This window comes from Lynx rufus, unplaced genomic scaffold, assembly GCF_022079265.1.
Source record: "Lynx rufus isolate CCGP_SWC_20201006 ecotype Redwood Valley unplaced genomic scaffold, mLynRuf1.p SCAF_2, whole genome shotgun sequence".
NCBI classification, from domain to species: Eukaryota; Metazoa; Chordata; class Mammalia; order Carnivora; family Felidae; genus Lynx; species Lynx rufus.
The window spans coordinates 171,741,695-171,763,521 of record NW_025814834.1 but is presented as its reverse complement, the minus strand read 5'-3'; the positions used below and the strand labels follow the sequence as shown (position 1 = coordinate 171,763,521).

General features: G+C 39.3%; 1 protein-coding gene across 1 annotated transcript in view; it reads left to right on the top strand.

The window, feature by feature from the left end:
- The window catches only part of PATJ (PATJ crumbs cell polarity complex component), a 368,066-nt gene that overhangs the window by 249,263 nt on the left and 96,976 nt on the right, over nt 1-21,827 (top strand). Inside the window, exon 30 of the mRNA XM_047084721.1 lies at nt 10,439-10,511. Coding sequence (XP_046940677.1) covers nt 10,439-10,511 — 73 coding nt within the window. The remainder of the gene's footprint in view (nt 1-10,438; nt 10,512-21,827) is intronic.

Sequence of the window (21,827 nt, the reverse complement as noted above, 5' to 3'; positions counted from 1 at the left end):
AATTAAATGCCTGTTTTTAAAATCCTTGCTATGCTCTTTGTATCTAAATAAGAAGGAAAAAAGATCGTGGGAATGAGCATGAGTTTAACTTTCATAAAGAACTATTCATGCATTTATTCAACAAGTATTTGCAGGGTACCTACTTGTGCTGGGGCTGCGGAGTCCATGATACAAAGACTACAATCTCTACCTTAAAGGAGGAGGCAGAGAATAAGCAGCGTGATACCTCATCCAGTGATAAAGGTACTGGATACTTTATGTATAGGAAACACAGTTAACCTAAACTTTGGAGCCTTTGGGAAAGTATTACAGAGAAAGATGCTAAAGCTCAGACCTGAAGGATAAGTAAGCAAAGCTATAGTGTGTCCAGAAACTCAAAGGTTTCTGAGATTCGATATTATACCCAATGTACCTGACCATTTACTTCTACGAGAAAAGCAGTCGTTGAAAGTATCATTGGATGAGCTGTGTACAGCAGCTGCTTTGAAATCTGTGAGGAAGCATCCTTCCAACTCTCATGGACCATTAAAGAATGTAATGCCCCTTTTCGAGTACACAATAAAATATCATCCATGAGATATGTGACAAGATTTGAGGAAGAGGCCTGTCGTTAGCATTGAGTTCTTTCTAGGACTTGCAGGAGGAAGGAAGATAGAGACACTTTTCAGTTTCAAAGCTCTTCTGTGTTTAGTTGGACCATATGGTAGACCCATGTGAGTCTCTCAAGTGCTCTGCAATGTGGACTCTTTCTTAATTTCTTTGATACTTGTTTATTGTACTCTCCATATTAAAGAGTAATTTTAATTATTTATTACTTTTATTTTGTAAGTAGAATTTATAAGCCTTTTAGTTCAAGAACAAGGTGGAATTGGAGTGTTTTGTGTTTTGATCTTTTGTCAAGACATTGGATGTTATGCATCCAAATAAGAAGCGTTGTTCCCTTTGACCTACTATGGTAACCTTGGGAAGTTGTACACTTAATTCAGTTACGATTCCATTGGGTGGATTCCAGTTCTGGAATCATCTTGAAAGCCTATGGCATATTCTTTTGAATATCCACAGAAGCCATAAGTTTTCCCTTTTTTTTGGAGGTAATTGTAGCTAGTCAATCTGAAGTGACCCAAAATTTTGCCATTTTGGGGCCATTCGTGAATCAGGTGAATTCAGTATATTAGATAAAGTGTTGCTATCAAACTTTCTTGCATGACTTATAAAGTATCTTTGAAAATCATTTTTATTTCAGGGTGCCTGGGCGGCTCAGTCAGTTAAGCATCTGACTTCGGCTCAGGTCATGATCTAACAGCTTGTGAGTTCGAGCCCCGCGTCAGGCTCTTGGCTGACAGCTCAGAGCCTGGAGCCTGATTCGGATTCTGTGTCTCCCTCTCGCTGCCCCTCCCCCACTCATACTCTGTCTCTGTCAAGAATAAACAATAAAACATTTAAAAAAAGAAAAAAGTGGGAGGGGGGATGGGCTAAATGGGTAAGGGGCATTAAGGAATCTATTCCTGAAATCATTGTTGCACTATATGCTAACTAATTTGGATGTAGATTTCAAAAATAAAATTAAAATATATACATATATATGTATTATATATATATATGTATTATATATATATATAAATAAAAAAGAAAAAAATCATTTTTATTTCATTATTTTATTTCAAGAAATTGGTAATTTCTTCTTTTCTTTGCTACTCCCCATCCTTAACATGGTACCAGCTTAGGAAAATTATGACTATATTTGTTTGATTTCGTTTAGCACTCAAACACCTAATTGTGCCTGGTTTTCTAATCATGTTTGGGAAGTTTCTCTTTCCTTTTTTTTTTTTTTTTGGCTGGTCAGTACTTCTCCTTTCCTTGTAGAATATCTGTTTCCTTAGATAGACTTTCTTTTTGAAACATGCACACCCACACAATACATATACTATGGTGGAACAGTAAAAACAGTACAGCTAGATGCCTCTCTTCCTCTGTGTAAGCTGAAGGGGCCCTGTCTTTCACTTCTGAGATGTGGCCCAGGGTTGGTCATGTGACCTAAACTTAGGCAATATGATACCTTTGCTTAGACTAGGAAGCACTCACATTACGTGAGTGATTTTATATAAATGGTGTTTATACATGAAACCACAGGGCCTTAATAGGAGGTTCCTGCTATGACATCATTCTGTTTTCCTGCTTCCTTGTCCTCTGGAGGCCTCTTAGTTCCTGTATGTTCCAAATCTAATCATGTAGCCTGCTTGTGTTTTGTGAGATCCCTGTATCCCTTTAATAAATTCCCTTTGCTTTAGTTGGTCCAAATTCATTTCTCTTGCTTGTTGCCAAAGAATCCTAATGAATGAGAAGGGTAATAAAAGTGAGCTATCTGAACAAATCACGAGCAGCCGGAGTGAGATGGTTTCTTCTGCACATTTTCTGGTCACCCACAGGCTTTTACCCTTGGTTCTGACAAATTTTTATCCTTCAGACTTCTTCAGCAAATCACAAGACCTCTGAGCAGGTCTCCACTGCGTATCTCCAGTATGACATATTTCCATTGCCAAACCATTCACTGGCTCTTGAAATGAGATTGGATTGCCATGATTATCTCAGAGGAATTAGGCAGGATTTATCCTGCGTTTTTACCTGCGGTGGAAGAAGTCACCTTTCCCCAGCACATGGCCTTTTAGTGAGGGCTGGATATCTGAACACCATTAAGGCTTTGCCAGCCAGGATAAAGAGACAAATGGCTGAGGGTATCTACTACGTTATCCTTCAGAAAGAACCTCTCTGAGAAACATATTAGGCTAAATCATCCCATCCATCCAGTCCTAAGCTCTCTACATCAACCCTCCCACCAACCTGCACTGCCAGATATTTTATGAGCTACCTTTTCCTCTGCACAACTGGCAACAGTTATTTAGAACTTGCCTGGGGCCACGTTTGTGAAATGTGGGTCTGGATGCTGAGTTACTCCCAGCAGCCCTCATTACTGACATTGTTTGGAATGCCAAGTAAATAAAGTTCATAATTCTACTGTCATTGGTCATTTATTTCAGATTCAGCATATTGCTATTTGGGAGGTTTCTTACAATTGGAAATTGTAAACTATTCAGTCTGTTCATAGAGTTTGAAACCTCTCTTGGAATCTTTACAGAAAGGAGTTTTGCTCCCACTGAAATATAATGATGTGCTTTGTTTTATATGTTACTTCTGGTTCATTTATATTGAGCTTTCCTAGCCAAATGTTAATTCAGTGTCGTGTCCCAATTAATAAAGCAAATGTAGAGTTTATTTTTCCTGTCCTCAAGTGTCTCCCATCACTATATTTAGTACAATCAGAAAATAACATTTAGGCCTGTTTAGCTGTGTTCCTGTATCACTCATTTATTCAACTCTGTGTGTGTATTTAAACACTGGGCTAGGCACTAGATGGCAGTTGTAATCATTTTAGAATAGATTTTAAAAAATGAAATCTGCCTACTCAGCTATCCTGGCTGAATTCAGGCACAAAACTTCTGTTTTTCATATAGTGCTGTTTTGTTGGTATGAAATAAGATCCTATGGGTTTAGTGAAAGTGAATTTCCAAGTGGCAGAACCACAGCAGTCTGGAGACGATGATTTTGTTTTTAATGTTTTTTATTTATTTTTGAGAGACAGAGGGAGACAGAACACAAACAGGGGAGGGACAGAGAGAGAGGGAGACACAGAATCCGAAGCAGTCTCCAGGTTCTGAGCCGTCAGTTAGCACAAAGCCCGACGTGGGGCTTGAATTCACGAACCGTGAGATCATGACCTGACCTGAAGTCGGACGCTCAACCGACTGAGCCACCCAGGCACCCCGACAATAATGATTTTTAAGTGACATTCTGAGTAATTCAAATATATTCTCTGCACACTTTGTTGTTCTTGTGTCTTGCTTAATTGTTTTAAATTGTAGTAAGATATGTATGACATAAAGTCCACCATCTTAACCATTTTTAAACGTACAGTTCAATGGCAATGAGTATGTTACACTGCTGTGCAGCTGTCACCACTACCTATCTGCAGAACTCTTTATATCTTGTAAAACTAAAAATCTCTACCTGGTAAAAAGTAACTCCCCATTCTCCCTCCCCTACCCTGCAGCCTCTGGCAACTACCATTCTACTTTCTGCTTCTGTATTTAAGTATACTGGGTAGGGGTGCCTAGTGGTGGCCCAGTCGGTTAAGCATCCGACTTTGGCTCAGGTCATGATCTCACAGTTGATGAATTAGAGCCCTGCATTGGGCTCTGTGCTGACAGCTCAGAGCCTGGAACTTGTTTTGGGCTCTGTGTCTCCCTCTCTTTCTGCCCCTATCCCCCCACCTTGTGTGCACGCGCTCTCTCTCAAAAATAAATAAACATTAAAAAATTTTTAAAAATAAAGAATAAACTACAAGGGCCCAAAATAGGTGCAAAAAAAAAAAAGTACAAGGCAGCATGTTCCATCTCAACATGTATTTCCATGATTACCAAGTACTTGGTTCAAGTACCAGCTCAACTTTAAAGAAGGAAAGTACAAGCCAGAGGATTTAGGAACAGTTCTAATTATGGTCACGGAAGAATATTGAGGGAATTACACTCTGCTGTATTTTTTACCATGCTACATGCACTATCAAACACGATGAGTATTTTAAAGCATTTTATAGTCATTATATCTGTACAAAGACTAGGTAATGAAGACATGACGCTCAGAACTTAAGTACAAAAAGTTGATAGAGTGAGCAAACTCAGAAACTTCATACTTCTTGCCCTAAGGAAAATTATGAAATAGCTTTAAGAGTAAATTGTGACCTAGTAGAACTTTTCCCTAAGGTGAGTCTAGGACTATTGGCTTGGGTATGTAAGAGAAGACATATGTGGCTCTGGGGCAGGTTGTTAAAATGGGAAACACTGTAGTGTAGTAGCTAAAAGAGTGGATTTTGAGGCCAGACTGCCAGGTTTCAACCTTGGCTGTACTATTCATTTGCTTTGTGAGTTTGGTCAGGTTGCTTACCCTCTGTGTTAAATGAAGAAAATCATTGTAATTACCACATAGGGCTGTTAATGCAAGTTAAATGAGTTAATCCATGAAAGACATTTAGAACAGTGATACATGGGTATGTTTCTGGTGACCATATTTTCCAAATCAAAGAATTGTGCTGTGTACTAGTTTTCTCTTGCTGTGTAACAAATTACCGCCAATTTAATAGCTTAAACAACACCTATTTATTAGCTCACAGTTCTGTAGATCAGATGTCTGGCACAGCATGGCTGTGTATCACAAGGCAGAAATCAAAGTGTTGTCCGTTCTAAGTTCTTGTCTGAAATCTTGGAAAAAATTCAACTTCCAAGTTCATCCTAGTTGATATCTTATATGCCCTTGCTGGTTCTCAAATGAGGACTACTCTCAGCTCCTAGAGACCATTCATATTCTTTACCACATGGCCTCCCCCATCCTCAAACCGGCAATGGCATTTCTTTTTTTTTTTTTTTTTTTTTTTAGGTTTTATTTATTTTGGGAGAGACAAAGATAGCACGAGTGGGAAAGTGACAGAGAGAGAGAGAGAGGGAGACAGAGAATCCCAAGCAGGCTCCACATTCTTAGCGTGGAGCCAGATGCAGGGCTCGACCCCATGAAACTGAGACCATGACCTGATCCAAAACCAAGAGTCCAATGCTTAACTTAACCTACTGAGCCACCCAGGCATCCTCCAGCAATGATATTTCTAATCTCTGACTTCCTGTCTCTGACCTCCAAGCATTCTTTAGGATTCCTGTGAAATAACTACTAATTTAGGAGGAGATCAGGGCATTGGAGCTCTGGGGAGTGACATCTCCAGATTTAAAGGGCCGGTATGATTGGGTCAGGCTCCACTTGATCATCTTTCTTTGTATTCTAGTCAGCTGTGCTGTTTAATATTACTTAATCATGGAAGTGAAATTGATCCTATGCAGTATGTAAACCAGACGGCAACAATCTTGGGAAACTTTTTAGAATTCTAACTAACACAACTACCAATGAGTGTATTTTTGTAACAAAATAGAATTGAAATCAGGATCTAGAATGTATATTTGTGATAAATATAAGTATATTCTACAAGAAACTGAAGTGGAGGTGTTCCTAGAAACTGTTTGGAGAAGAACTAAATTGACAGTCCCTGTATAGTTAATTCCATTATTGTAATTGTCCATTTACTTATATAGCTATATTCCTTACTAATGGCTAATACCATCAAAGGCAGAAATGATGTTTTCTTCATCTTTGTACCCCTAGTATAAATATTTGTTAAATAAACTAAATGTATTCAAAACAAAATCAGAGCTATATTATTGAGTTTACTCTAATTAGTAAATGCTAGCCAGCTTAAATTAAATGAGAATGCAGGGGGCGCCTGGGTGGCTCTGATGGTTAAGCATCAGACTCCTGGCTTCAGCTCAGTGCATGATTTCATGATTCATGAGATTGAAGCCCACATCAGGCTCTATGCTGAGAACACAGAGCCTGCTTGGGATTCTCTCTCTCCCTCTCTCTCTCTGCCCCTTCCTATCCCTCTCCCCCACCCCGCCCCTCTCTCTCAAAATAAATAAACATTTAAAAAAAATAAAGGAGCATGCATTGTAAGAATACAAGGATGTCTCAGGGGCTCTTAAGAAGGGGCTTTACATCTAAGACTGAAGAAATCAGGATGACTCCAGAGATGTCAGAAGCGATTTCTCAACCCCCTCTTTAGCCTTGAGCACTTCATTTGTTATTATCTAGCTACTGCATTCCTGATCTCTGTGTCTGTCCTAAATTTTGAGTCCCTGGGAAAGAATCTGATTGGCCCAAACTGAGACAGGTGTTTTCTCCCTCCATCCACTAAGGTTGAGGCAGGCTGTCATTGTTACACAATGTAGACATTGCTACTCTGGCCCATTCAGGGAATTACTGTGAGCTAGGCAGACACCCCAAGAAATGTCCCTTAATGTGGCAAGTACTGATAGCTGCCTGGCTAGAGGCAGTACACTATCATTAACTCATTGAAGCAGCTTGAAAAACACAGGGCATAGTTTTGATAGTTCTGTTTCCATGTCTTTTTTCCTGCCTTGTTAAGATCACCTTTATTCAACAGACATTTATAGTACCCCTACTCTGTCAGGTACCCTCCTACAAGCTGGGGGGATGCAAAAAGGTAAGATCCCATCCCTGGGCTTCAAGGGGGAGAGAGGACAGCACAGGTAATTTTAATAGAGCATGAAAAATACAGTGATACAGACATATACATACAGGGTTCTGTACTCTGGAAAAGTATTCTCACTCTTACCCATGGTAGCACTCCATTATCTCTCTCAACAGCTGTTGACGATAATTATGAAAATACCAATAAGCAATTACAATTTCTGATTGTGTCCTGTATGGGGCGCCTGGGCCTAAGAAACTTACATTAATTATATTGGAAAGGAAAGGTAAATTATAAAGCAAATAGATTTTATTCCTTGTGAGAATCACAGGAGAGGAAGGGCCAAAGGGTCCCCAGAAGTCATTCAAGCTGACTGCTTGTTTGAAGTGTGAATGCCTTCTGTCCTTTGGCTTCCCTCTTCCTACTCATTTCTCTTGAAAATTGTCAGGTCTTTGCTTACTTGACGTGGAGGTGTGTGAACACTCCCTGGTAAGTGGATTATAAAGGATTATGAACTATAACTTTTTAAAGCACTTTTTTCTCTCCATTGAGAGTAATTGTAGTGTTCTATTTTGTGAAGTTTAAAAAAATTAATATAGAATTTAAAGGCCATTAAAGTCATACTCATTTGGAGAAAATCATTAAATTATGAAGGGGTAACTTGGCTGATTTGAAGTAACTTGGTCCAGGTAATCATGACTTCTCAATAAGAATTTATGTGCAGCCATATTTTTAATGCCGGTAACCTTTGAAAGAAGTATGAAAAGCCATCTGCTTAATTACTGCCAAATGTACTCTGCCCCGTGAGTTCTGAGTCTGGAGCAGACGCGTCCTGTTGGCTTTCAGCTCTAAGCTAGAGCTGAGTTCTATTGTGTTATTCAGTGGAGGAAAATGAATGTGAAAGGGAATTACCACTTTGAAATGCTGTTACTTATCCAGAGGTAACTGATTGCTTCTTCTGTGTATGAGCAAACTGCTGAGGAATGGATTGTACTCCCTGAAAAACAATAGCCATCTCTTAATGTAATAGTGCATGCTCAAGATATCTGTGATGCGGTCAGAAAAACTAGATACATTCTTCATATGCTGTGTCACTTAATGGTTCTAGTTTTTCTCCCTCTTGCTTTGGTTTGACTCATATGCTAGATAATCCAAGAACCTTAGAAGGTTAGAATAAGGAATGGTACCTAGACTTCATCTCTTTATTTATATATACTCTGCCTATTTCCACATAAAATTTACATCAGCCTAGACTTCTTGCAGTTCAGTTCACTTAACAACTCTGTTAAGTACAGACTGTTTGCCAGGCACTTTTGCCCTAGTTAATGTAAGAGAGAGTAGGAAGGACATGGTTCCTGTCCTCGGAGTGCTTACCATCTAGAAGCACATGTTTATGCAGATCAGTTAGGAAATTATGAAAGACAATAACTACAATTATTGTATAGGGTGCCATATGCATATAGTGGAGGTCCTAGAAGGCTTATTTGAGGAAATGATGTTTATGGTCAGCTAGGAAAAAGAAGTAAGAATATAAATCAGACGAAGGATTTGGGCAATGGCTGAGCAGAGCAGAAGAGAATAGGGCTAGCTAGTACCCTGAGGTGGATGGAGCTTGGCTCAGCTGAGAAATGGGAAGAAAGCTCATGTAACTAGACTAGAGCCAAGTGAACCAGGAGAAGAGAGAACAAGCCAGAGATGGGGGCTGAGACAGATTGCTCAAGGCCTTACAGCCTCCCTAACAATTGTGGACTTGATCCTAAGTATAATAAGCCATAGGGGTATTTTAAGCAGGGGATAGAAATATAACCAGATTTATGTATTAGAACCATAATAACGCTGCTGGGTGAAGAATAGACTGGAGAAATAGGATGCTCTTACCATTAACTCTGGTAAGAAATGATAATAGTGGAAAGACTCAAGATACATTTTGAAGGTAGAATTAACAAGGCTTCTTGATTGGATAGAGGTTTCAAGAATGACTCCCCAGTTCCTGGTTGAACAGTGGGGCAGACCTTGTTGATATTTACTCAAGTGAGGAGGATTGATCATGGAACCCTCTGGCGACTAGTGTGATAAAGAGATCTATTTTATTTGAGATGTTTGTAAGACATCCAGTGGAAATATAAAGTAGGAGTTAGATATGCAGATATTAAGCTCAGAAAAAGACCTGGGCTAACCATATGAATTTGGAAGACATCAATATAGAGATAGTCTTTTATCATAAGGGAATAATTCACTTAATTGAGGTTATTGAACTCACACTGGAGGAGAAGGATGGGTGGATTAGAAATTTAATAAAGAAAGACAATTCAGGTAAATGCAGTGATATGATTAAAGCACCAAAGCAGGAATGGCATGGACCAATGTATTTTTCCTATTGGTGAGAAGTAAAAAATACATTGGGTTTGGATTTTGAATGCCATACCAAGTCAGGTAGTGGCTATCCTGGATATACTGGTCATATGGAGAGAGATCCGTGAGCAGTCTTAGAGCTTCACGTACCAGGAAGAAACGTTTTTGTGATCTTCCTTGGTTTATGTTGTGAAACCTAAAGTCAAACTTCACATAAATCTTGAGATAATTATTACTGGTTATGCATCATGAATGAATAGTAAAGGTTAAATCTCCCATGAAATCACCGCCTATCGTTTGCTGGTAATGTCATGGAAATGGGCCCAAATAATCAGAACTGGTATTCTAGGAGTTGTTCTGTACCTGTGACCCTGGTGATGAAGTTTTAGCTCCCACCTTCTCTGCTCCCATTAGGATGAGGAGGAGGGGGATTGACCCACATTTGTCTGGATCTCTGCTCTCCCCATCCATCACTCCTCCTCACAGTGCCCACCCATGCAGGGCCTGTCATACACATCCCGACCTTCATTTGGCATAACAAAGTTAGAAGCCAAGTGAGGGAGCCGGGAACCTTTCCAGTTCAAAGAACAAAATGGTCTGGACATTAATGGGCCTAGAGGTTACACACGGCCATTCAAAAAACTTACACTCAACAGTGCCGAAAGAGTTGATGTCTTCCCAAAATGATCCTGACTTAGTAAGCAGGATCTAGCTAACCCCTAACATCATCATTTTCTGTCACTAATAATCACATCTTATTGTCCCTGGGGTAATACATCCCTTTTTGTGCTTAATAGGTTTGCATGCTTAAAACCAGTATACATCTGTACATATTTTTTATTCTAAGGTGCTGTGTATGCATTTTCAACAGAGGAAATGGTTGTATCTTGAGCCAGAAACTTAGCATTTGGTGTGTACTGATTCTGCCTATTTTCACATCCACAGAAATGAAGATGCAGTCAATCAGATGGCCGTTGCTCCGTTTCCATTACCATCAAGTTACCCATCTTCTGTTGAGGTAAAATGGCTCCTAATGAGCTTGCCGTGACTTAGATGGATCTGTCGTGATTATTTTTTCCAATTCTAGCATTTTTGATTGTCAGTACCTGGTATTCAAAATTCATGGAATGTGCTAAATAGGAAATTTCCCTAATTAGAAAGTATTTGAGGTATGATTATAAAGTAATATCAAAGACATTAGAACTTAACATGTAAGTATTGCTTTCCTCAAAGTTCCTTCAAGTTTCTTCCAGATCTATAATTTGTCCTAACAGAGCATTTCAAAATGTATTGGAAAAATGATTTTTTTTGAGTTTTTATTTAAATTCCAGCTAGTTAGGGGTGCCTGGGTGGCTCAGTCGGTTAAGCGTCCGACTTGGGCTCAGGTCACGATCTCACGGTCCGTGAGTTCAAGCCCCGCGTCGGGCTCTGGGCTGATGGCTCAGAGCCTGGAGCCTGCTTCCGATTCTGTGTCTCCCTCTCTCTGACGCTCACCCGTTCATGCTCTGTCTCTCTCTGTCTCAAAAATAAATAAACGTTAAAAAAAAATTTTTTTTTAAATAAGTTCCAGCTAGTTAACCTACAGTGTAGTGTTAGTGTCACGTGTACTAGTTAGTGATTCAACATTTCCGTGCCACACCAGCCACTCATCACAACAAGTGCCCTCCTTAATCCCCATCACCTGTCCTCCATCCTCACACCCCCCTCCCCTCTGGTAGCTGTCAGTACCTCTTTCTTTATGTTTTTGAAATACTTTAATACCTATGATCAGAAGTATCTTTAAATAACTAATCTGTTAATGGAGAAATTACTAGTACAAGATTGCCATCACATTGATCTGCTGATCTGCTTCTAGAAGTAGACAGATAGATGTACATTAGATAGCTAACTAGCTATATAATCAAGTGTCTCCTCAGCTGAGGGAATATTACATTCTCTGTATATTTTTTTTTATTTTTTAGTTCCAAAAAGAAAAAAAATACGAATTGTAACTAGTCAAACCATACAGAGTTACTAGAAGAAAAAGTTAATTTTCCTTTCCCTACCTCCCCAAGGCAGTTAATATTTACTGTTTAGTATCTTTCCATATTTTCTCCTTTTCTTCTACTGCAAAAATAAACAGCTATATGTGAGTAGTGTCTCTTTTAGTAAAAACCTGATTGTACAGTACACATTCTTTTCATTCAGCCAGCATTCGAGGAGTGCATATTATGCATCAAATGGTCTTGGGTGTTAGAGACATAGGTGTGAATAAAACAGAAGGCTCCTTGCTGTGGTTCAGCTTACATTCTAATAAGGAAATTAATGAATAAATACACCAAGAGAATTATCAACAGTGGTCTGTGACTTGGAGAGAATTAAAATAAGGAAAGTAGCTTGTGATCCAAAGTAACACTTTGGTTAGTGTCAGGGTAGTCCTCTTGGACAGGGGAAATGTAAATGAGGTCAAAATGATAAGAAGGAGCCAAACACAAAGATAAAGGGGGAGATCTTTCTTTGCAGAGGGAACAGAAATAACTCTCAAGTGAGAATGAGCTGGAGCATTTGAGGGATATGGCTGGAGGCGTATTGGGAGCCTGGAGACTGGTATGGGGCAAGAGCTTTGTGAGTCAGAGTGAGAAGTTTGGGTTTTATCCTATGTGCACTGGAAGCCACTGCAGGGTTTGTGTTGGGGGAATGAAACAACTTGATGTACAGTCCACGGGGTAGAGAATGGACTACGGGAAAGTAACAGTAATACGCCAAAAGACATCAGACACCGTGAGGCCTGATTGCAGTTAGATGTAGATGGTGGCTTGGTATTGGAGGCAAAGAAAAGTGAGTGGATTTTTGGAGTTTTAGATGGTGAATCAGACTTGATTGATTAAATGTGGAAGCTGAGGAGAACCAGAGACTCATGCACAAACCTAGATTTTTGGCTTGAGCAAGAAGGTGGGTGGTGGTGCCTTTTATTAGTCTCTTGAAGAATAGCTGCTCTTCAGCAGAGAAGTGGAAATTAAGAGGTTGATTTTAGATAGGTTACATCTGAAATGCATAATATACATGCTTCTGGTATAGATTCTATTCATTAAAAAATTATTTTTTTGCTTAATATCATGGCCACATTTTGGTATACTCTATTATTTCCAACTGACAGATGTCCAGATGATTTTCCAAGGGTTGGCCAGTAAAAGGATACCAAAATAAACATTGTGAGTGTGTATGTGTGAGAGAGAGAATTATTAGGTAATGGTGCCTTTATTTCTATAGCATAGATTTCCCCCAGTGTACATTTGCTGAGTCATAAGCTGTATAATATGTTCAAAATCTTTACTTATATTGACCAATTTCTATCATAAAAGATTGTATTGATAGGTATTGACTCTCTACCAATTGCCATGTAGCCAAAGCTTGCCAGCAATGGGTATTTTCACTCTTAGACCTAAGGCAGTTAGCATGTTGGTAGAAAGGAAGGACCCCAGAGCCATACTCTTCAGTTCAAATCCTAGTGTAACTATTCTAGACACCTGGCCTTGGATAGTTAGAGCACCTCTTCTGTCCTCCCTTTATTTCTGTGTAGGGAGGTAACAATAGTTTCGCCTCATAGGATTGTTAGGATTAAATAAGACATATATATCTTGTGCCTGACACACAATAGCTACTCAATAAATGCTAGTACTTAATTCCTAATATTTTCATCTTTACAGAACGCCATATAAATCTTTTGGAGGGAGTGGGGGGAATAAGGGGAATCATATTTTAGAATAATTTTTTTTTCTATAGTATTGTTAGTTATGAATATTCCCATCAAAATATCCCCTTGAGGGCACCTGGTGAGTAGCTCAGTCAGTTAAGCATCTGATTCCTGATTTCGGCTCAGGTCATCTCACAGTTGGTGAGATCAAGCCCTGCATGGGACACAGAGCCCACTTGGGATTTTCTCTCTCCCTCTCTCTCTCTGCCCCCTTCCCTGCTCGTGTTCTCTCCCTCTCTCTTTCTTTCTCTTCTTCTCTCTCTCTCTCCCTCCCTCCCTCCCTCCCAAAATAAATAAATAAAGTTTTAAAAAATCACTTTGGAACTGAATTTTAAGGGGATGATTGAATCTTGAGTCTACTGTGTCAAACACTGTCTTAAAGGCCTTCAAAATGTGATCTCCTATCCTACTTACATCCAGTCCTCTGAGAGACAGCATTATTATTTCTACATTACAGAAGAAGAGGGTGGGGTCTGGAGAGGCTAAATACTATATCCAAATGCCCAGAGGGAGGTATGTTATTCAACATCAGCTTCCTCATCTATACCTGGAGGTATTACTACCAAACATTCATAGACTTGTAAAGAGCTAAGGAAGTTATATATATATATATATATAAATACACCCCCCCCCACACACACACAGCATTTAGTACACCTCATGGTGCAGAGTAAATGCTCAATTAATGTAAACTGTTTATTCAAATATTTTAAGTATATTTAACTCAATTTTTAAGTATATTATACAAATTAGCTATGCTTTTCATTTTCTTAACTGTGCTAACCACAGAAATGGCTCTAATCATTTAGTCACCAGTAAAAAATACATTTTATTATATTATAATTGAATATATGAATTGAATTATAAAGAGGGTTTTTTTTTAGTTTTTCTGTAGACTGTTGGCCTCCAAAAACTGCCACCAAATGGTGAGTGATAGCCCTGCTCCGGGTGGCCAGTAAAGTCTAGAGGTGTCTCTGCTCTCCTGCCTGCTTCCTTACCCCTTCCCTCTCGATTTTGTGACCCTGTCACTATGCATTTTCCCCTCCTCAGCTGTTTTTAGTAAGTACTCAAGCATGACTCATGTGACATATCGCTGAAAGCACTCGCTCATTTAAATCATCACCAAACAGGGGCGCCTGGGTGGCTCAGTCGGTTAAGCATCCGACTTCGGCTCAGGTCACGATCTCACGGTCCGTGAGTTCGAGCTCTGCGTCGGGCTCTGTGCTGACAGCTCAGAGCCTGGAGCCTGTTTCAGATCCTGTGTCTCCCTCTCTCTCTGCCCCTCCCCTGTTCATGCTCTGTCTCTCTCTGTCTCAAAAATAAATAAATGTTAAAAAAAAATTTTTAAATCATCACCAAACAGATGAAATATAACCTTATCATTAGTAAGTTGAACCTGATAACAGTTAGCATAGTGAACAGCACTATTATTATACACTAATGGGATCTTATATTCATTCCTTTAGTGAGCAAATATTTATTCAGCCCTTATTGTGTGTCAGATACTGTTTTAGACACCAAGGATTTAGCAGAGAACAAAATCCCTTCATGCAGTTGTGTGGTGCTAAAAGAACATTGGACAAGAAGTCTGAAGATGTGGGTTCTTGTGGATTCTTTAACAAGACGGCCTTGTTAAAGTAGTTTCTCAGAGTCTTGTTTTTTCTGTAAAAGCCACACTCATAACCTTCCTCATCTGTGTCAGCAGGTAGTTATGAGGATCAAGCACTAAATGTAGGTAAAACTACTTGATAATCCATGCAGCTCTATACATATATATAAGGGACTATTAGCATTTCTGCTGCTATACTCTTGATAATTGTAATACTGGGGCAGCTGTATGGTACAGTGATTAAGAACATAAGCTTGGAATTCAGACACATCCGAGTCCTAATCTTTGTTCTGTCATTTACTAGCAGAGTGAACTTGAGCCAGTTAAACACTATAAACTTCCATTTCCTCACATTTAAAGGGGGAATGATAATAATTAATTCTATGAATTTGTTGGAAGAATTGAATGTTTATAAAATACTTAGCATTATTCTTGGCAAACAGTAAGAACTCATTACAGTTGTGATTCTACTTCTATTGTTACAGCCCTAAAGCAAAAGTCCCAGCTTCAAGCATCTTCCATTTTCAACAGGTGCATACAACACAGGGTTTATTTTCTTACTATATTACTGTATTTGTCCTCTTGGTCAGAATTCTTTTATAACTCTTGCCTAGCAGATCTTTGTTTCAGAGTCTTGTTTCAAAGTTGGAATTAAGGCTTTATATTTACCTCCCCAACTTCTGCTAATGAGCCTTCCTTTCTCATTAATGCATAGTAAAGCACTAGACCCTCTCCATGTATCTGTTCATGCCACCCACCCACCCCCCACCCCCCATACACACATATCTTGGTCTCTCCAACACTTATGTCTTTATTCCTATTGTTTCTTCCATCTGGGTTGACTCTCCACTTCCTCCTTATTAATTCACAACCAATAATTTCTTGAAGGATTGCTTTTTGAAAGACTCCTCCAGGGGCACCTGGGTGGCTCAGTTGGTTAAGTGTCTGACTCTTGATCTCAGTTCAGGTCTTGATCTCAGGGTTGTGAGTTCAAGTCCCATGTTGGGATTCTGTGCTAGGCATGAAGCCTACTTAAAACACACACACACACACACACACACACACACACACACACACACACACACAGAAAACAGAACTTCAAGTTTTCTATTATTCAAAATGAATAAAATAATGCATAGCACCTGGAATATAATAAGTGTTGAAATGTGAGATATTATGACTAACTTCATCTCACATCATTCCCTTCAGTAATCTTAACTCCCTTCATAGTTAAGTAATATTCATAGTTCATTTAAAAAGTAAAAATTGTCCTTTATGTGATGTCACCTGGGCCTTATAGAAAAGAGAGACCCATTTCTAAATGAGTTTCTCAATGAGGATTTTTTCTCAACTAGGATTTTATTGCTTATAGTTCTTTCACCAGCTCAACATTTTAAGAATGGAGGACTATATGCACCACACTAAATTATAAACTTCTGGCAGGCTGGCCTACTATCTTCTTGACCACTTTATTCTCAGATCCTAGCATATGGCACTTGCTTAATATTTGTTGAATAATTTGGGGCACCTGGGTGACTTAGTCAGTTGAGTGTCTGACTTTGGCTCAGGTCATGATCTCGCGGTCCGTGAGTTCAAGCCCCACATCCAGCTCTGTGCTGACAGCTTAGAGCCTGGAGCCTGCTTCAGATTCTGTGTCTCCCTCTCTGTCTCTCTGCACTCCCCTGCTCATGCTCTGTCTCTCAAAAGTAAATAAACATTAAAAAAAATTTTTAGTATTTGTTGAATAAGTGAATGGGGTGATTAAGGCTTTTTTTTTAATGTTTAGAGTGTGAGTGGAGGAGGGGCATTTTGAGAGAGAGAGAGACAGATACAGAGTGTGAGCCGAGGAGGGGCAAGAAAGAGGGAGACACAGAATCTGAAGCAGGCTCCAGACTCTGAGCTGTCAGCACAGAGCCCAATGCGGGGCCCGAACTCCCCAACTGTGAGATAATGAACTGAGCTGAAGTTGGACGCTTAACAGACTGAGCCACCCAGGCACCCAGGGTGAACCATATTTAGGCTTTTCTACTGTATCCTTGATGCTTCATTTCAGTGTTGGATACTTCTTATTGATTTAATTTATTCTGCTACTACTTATCATATATCCACTTTGTAGATCATGCACAAAGTGTCTTAACCTCAAAGAACTTCTAGTCTTATAAGGAAAATAACACATGTATATTACTAAAACAAGGTGTCCTAAAAGATAAAGCTTTAAGACGAGTTCAGAGAAGATGAATATTATTTCCTGGTAAGCTATTTCTGATGAGTAGATTGGATTTTAAAATATGAATATGGTTAGATAAGAATGTGGAAATAGTATAAACAAAAACATGGAAATAAGAAAAATAAGGGTTTGGAATGGGGAGAAGAGCAATGGTATGTGAAAGGGAGTAATAGAAGATGGGGTTTGAAAAGTAAATCGAGATCAAATGAGAGGCTTGAATTTAAATCTCAGAAGGTTTGGGGGCACCTGGGTTGCTCAGTGGGTTAAGCGTCCAACTTCAGCTCAGGTCATGATCCCGCAGTTCGTGCGTTCAAGCCCTGTGTCAGGCTCTGTGCTGACAGCTCAGAGCCTGGAGACTGCTTTGAGTTCTGTGTCTCCCTCTCTCTCTGCCCCTCCCCCCACTTGCACTCTGTCTCTCCCCACCCCCTCTCAGAAAAATAAATAAATAAACTTAAAAAAAAATAAATCTCAGAAGGTTTGATTTTCATGTATTAGGTACTCAGAGCTGTTGAAGGCATTGTGAACAGTGAAATAGTCCGATCAGGGCTCTACTTCAGGTAGGTTAGTCTAATAGCATGTCAAGGATATCTCAGAGAGGGAAACCCAATTAGGAAGTCACTGTTGTGGTCTTGGAAGAGGTGCTCAAGGCTCAAGTATACTTGGGTTGTAAGATATTACAGTCCTCGACAAGGCAGGCTGAATCTTTTAGAATATCTTTATAGAAGCAAGAGCTTTAATTTTTTTCTTTCTCAGAAGTTGTGCTTTTTTGAATACTAAGTGAGATGAGGCAGGCCTCATAAAGAATGGACAGGTTGATTACCCAGGGAGTGCTATTAGCATAATTCCTATTTTATCTTTAATTGTGGACTACCTTACTGGAATTCTGAGTAGCCTAGAAAATATGCTTACGATGGGGGTAGAAGAAAGAAATTCAATTTGTCACATCTAGTCAACATGACTTTGCAGAAAGAAATATTTGTGAATTTAGTCTGGCAATGAGACAAATAAATCATCCTGTGGTTTTTTTGGAAGAGAGCATTGAGTTTGGGAAATGTGGGCATGATAAAATTTAAACCAATATAAGATTTATTTTTAAAAAACTTTCAATTGTTTAAAGGAGGTATAGTTGCTGTTTTGTTTTTTTAATTTGCTTAGTAAAATCTTCAAAGGGAGCACCTACATGACTCAGTTAAACATCCAGCTTCAGCTCAGGTTATGATCTCATGGTTCATGAGTTCAAGCCCCACATCGGGCTTTGCGCTGACAGTTCAGAGTCTGGAGCCTGCTTCAGATTCTATGTCTCCCTCTTTTCTGCCTACCCCTGCTCACACTCTGCTTCTCTCTCAAAAAAAAATAAACATTAAAAAAATAATAATAATAATGGAAATAGCTTTATTTTTATATATTAATAAACTGTTTTGTCATGGTAAATGAAGAAATAAGGGAACAACACTATGGAGCATTTAACGAATCAGAAGTGTGGTTTTGGGGCATCTGGATGGCTCAGTCGGTTAGGCATCCGACTTCCACTCAGGTCATGATCTCACAGTCTGTGAGTTCAAGCCCCACGCAGGGCTCTGCACTGACAGCTCAGAGCCTGGAGCTTGCTTCAGATTCTGTCTCCCTTTCTCTCTGCCCCTCCCCAACTCTCTGTCTCTCCGTCTCTCTCTTTCTCTCAAAAATAAGATAAAAACATTAAATTTTTTTTTAAATCAGAAGTGTGGTTTTTCTGACAAATATATGACTTTACTCATGTGGAATTTAAGATATAAAACAAATGAACATAAGGAAAGGGAAGCAAAAATAATATAAAAACAGGGAAGGGGACAAACAAAAGGGATTCTTAAATATAGAGAATAAACTGAGGGTTGCTGGAAGGGCTAAAAGGGCAAGGGACATTAAGGAAGACGCTTATTGGGATGAGCGCTGGGTGTTATACATAGGGGATGAATTACTGGATTCTATTCCTGAAATCATTACTGCACTATATGCTAACTAACTTGGATGTAAATTTAAAAATAAATAAATAAATACATTTAATTAAAAAATTTTTTAACTAAAAAATTAAATTGGAAATTAAATTGGAATTAAATTTCCAATTAAATTAAATTGGAAAAAGTGCAGTTTTTCCAATCTACAGTAACATCCTTAACTAATTTATTGATAACCTCTCAAATAAAAACATAAATTCCTTCTCTCATAATGTCATTATCTGGTTGGGGAAAACTATCGTGGTGGGTATGAAAAAAATTAAGTAGTATAAAAATAAAAACTATCACCACTTTATGTAGATTTTGGAGGACCCCAGGGAAGGAGTTTAGGGAGTTTAGAACTTCCTGAAGGTTTGGAAGGAACGTCTGAGAATTGAACAGCATTTCTCATCAGCCTATTTATTTAGGTAAAATCTGTGGCAAACATACAATCATGAGCCTTACTTTTTCTTTTCATTCATCTTTTTTAAAAAATTGTTTTTGAGAGAGAGAGATGGAGCACAAGTGGGGGAGGGGCAGAGAGAGAAGGAGACACAGAATCCAAAGCAAGCTCCAGGCTCTGAGCTGTCAGCACAGAGCCCAACGCGGGGCTTGAACCCACAAACCATGAGATCATGACCTGAGCCGAAGTTGGACACTCAACCGACTGGGCCACCCAGGCGCCCCTCTTTTCATTCATCTTTAAAACATAATTCACCACAGAATCTACTACCTGTGATCTTCATGGGAAAAGGTCATTCTCTTTGAGCAGCCTTGGCTGCCCAGACAACTTTGGACAGGTGGTTTGAGGATCAGCAAGAAAGGAAGGAAGGGAACACCCGTTATCCAAATTAGCTGAATCATCTTGGGTGTCACTGGGCCACCATCCACCAGCCAGATGGTCTTCAAACCACCGTGATACAATTGGACTTTGGAAGTCATGCTTGCTGACCTATTTTCCTCTTCCCATCTCTGACTGATTCCTCATTTCTAAGCTCCTGGTCAGCGGGGTATTTTAAAGGTTGCCTAACACATGTGAACCATTCTGTTTTCAGAACAGAACCTACATTGTTTTGTTCTGTGCCTCATTGAAGGATGAAAACTCTTCTATAAACATGAACTCTCCTAGGAAAGTACATGCTTTATTGTTAACCTCTCTCAATTCCAACTTCCTTTTTTTACCTGACTCCTCTCCATCTAGATTTTTATTTCAAATCCTCCTCTATAGAACCATCTCAAGCTAAACCAGTAACTAAAAACAGAGGAAAAGCTTTAGAAGGGGTTCATGGTAGAGTTAAAAAGAGCATTGACTTTGAAACGAGACAGACCTAGGTTGAATAAAAAGAAGGCTCAAAGGAAATGAACAAGGCACAGATGTTAGATTCAAGAATGTTTCAGTCTCATCAGGAAGATCAATTCCATATATATGTAATTAGGATACAAATTAAGTGACATAGGAAATTCAGGAAAAATGTTAAGTGAGGTTAGAAGAAAAAGAGCTGTCTTCCAGATAAGAAGAAGAAAGGATTTATGGAATAAGTGACATTTGAGACATGGCTCTGTGTGATAATTCTGTACGTGTAGATGTAAAGGGTATTCTTTTTTGTTTTTATTCAAATCTTTTTTTAGAGTGTGCAAGAGAGAGAGCGTGTGCAAGTGTGTGCACACGAGCAGGGAGGCGGGGTTGGCAGAGAGAGAGAGAGAGAGAGAGAGAGAATATCCCAAGCACGCTCCACACTCAGCATGGAGCCCAACATGGGGCTTGGTCACATGACCCTGGGACTGTAGTCTGAGCTGAAATCAAGACTTGAACACCCAACTGACTGAGCCACCCAGGCACCCCCAAATCTTAAAGGATGTGTAGACCATTTGCAACTGAGACTTCCTTGCCCATGTTTTCTTACATTTTCAAAGTTGAAGCATCAAACAACTGATTTCTCCCCAACTTTAGTATTCATTTGATAAGACCAAGAAAATCCCACTTCTATACTCATATTGCCAAGAAATGTAAGATGCCTCTGACTTATTTAAACATTAGTTGCTTTCCCCAAGAAGATACATGCATAAATAAAAGAATGGCATCAGCTGACCACCATTCTGATGACAACCTCCTTTCATTTGGGATCAGAGGAGGTGGCTATTTGCAGAGTTACTAGAAGAGCCACCTATGTGTTTTTTCTAGAATTTAGTATGCTGGAGTTGCAAACACGAAGTATTTGGGGCATTAACGGTTTTCCATAGATTAAGTACTAGTTTTTGAAAGTCTAATTAATTTCTTCTGAATTTTTCTGTCTCTAGAACTTACTGTTTAAAATGCTGAAAATCTCGGGGCGCCTGGGTGGCTCAGTCGGTTGAGCATCCGACTTCGGCTCAGGTCATGATCTCGCAGTCCATGGGTTCTAGCCCTGCGTCGGGCTCTATGCTGACAGCTCAGAGCCTGGAGCCTGCTTCTGATTGATTCTGTGTCTCCCTCTCTCTGTGCCCCTCCCCTGCCCATGCTCTGTCTCTCACTGTCTCAAAAAAAAAAAAAAAAAACTGAAAATCTCTATATTCTCAAGCTTTGTTTCTTAACTTGGGCATGTTTATTTTACATAGTGGTTTCTTGGTTACCCAAAATTCACTGAGAAGAGTATATTCTACCTAATGAAATTTTCTGGTTAACAAATGCTAAAACACTGTTGAAAAATTAATGGTCTAATAACAATGATTTCTTTTTTTAAGATTGTGAATCCTGTTTTCCATAAGATTAGTGATCAACACTCGGTGCTGGGGCACCTGGATGGCTCACTTGATTA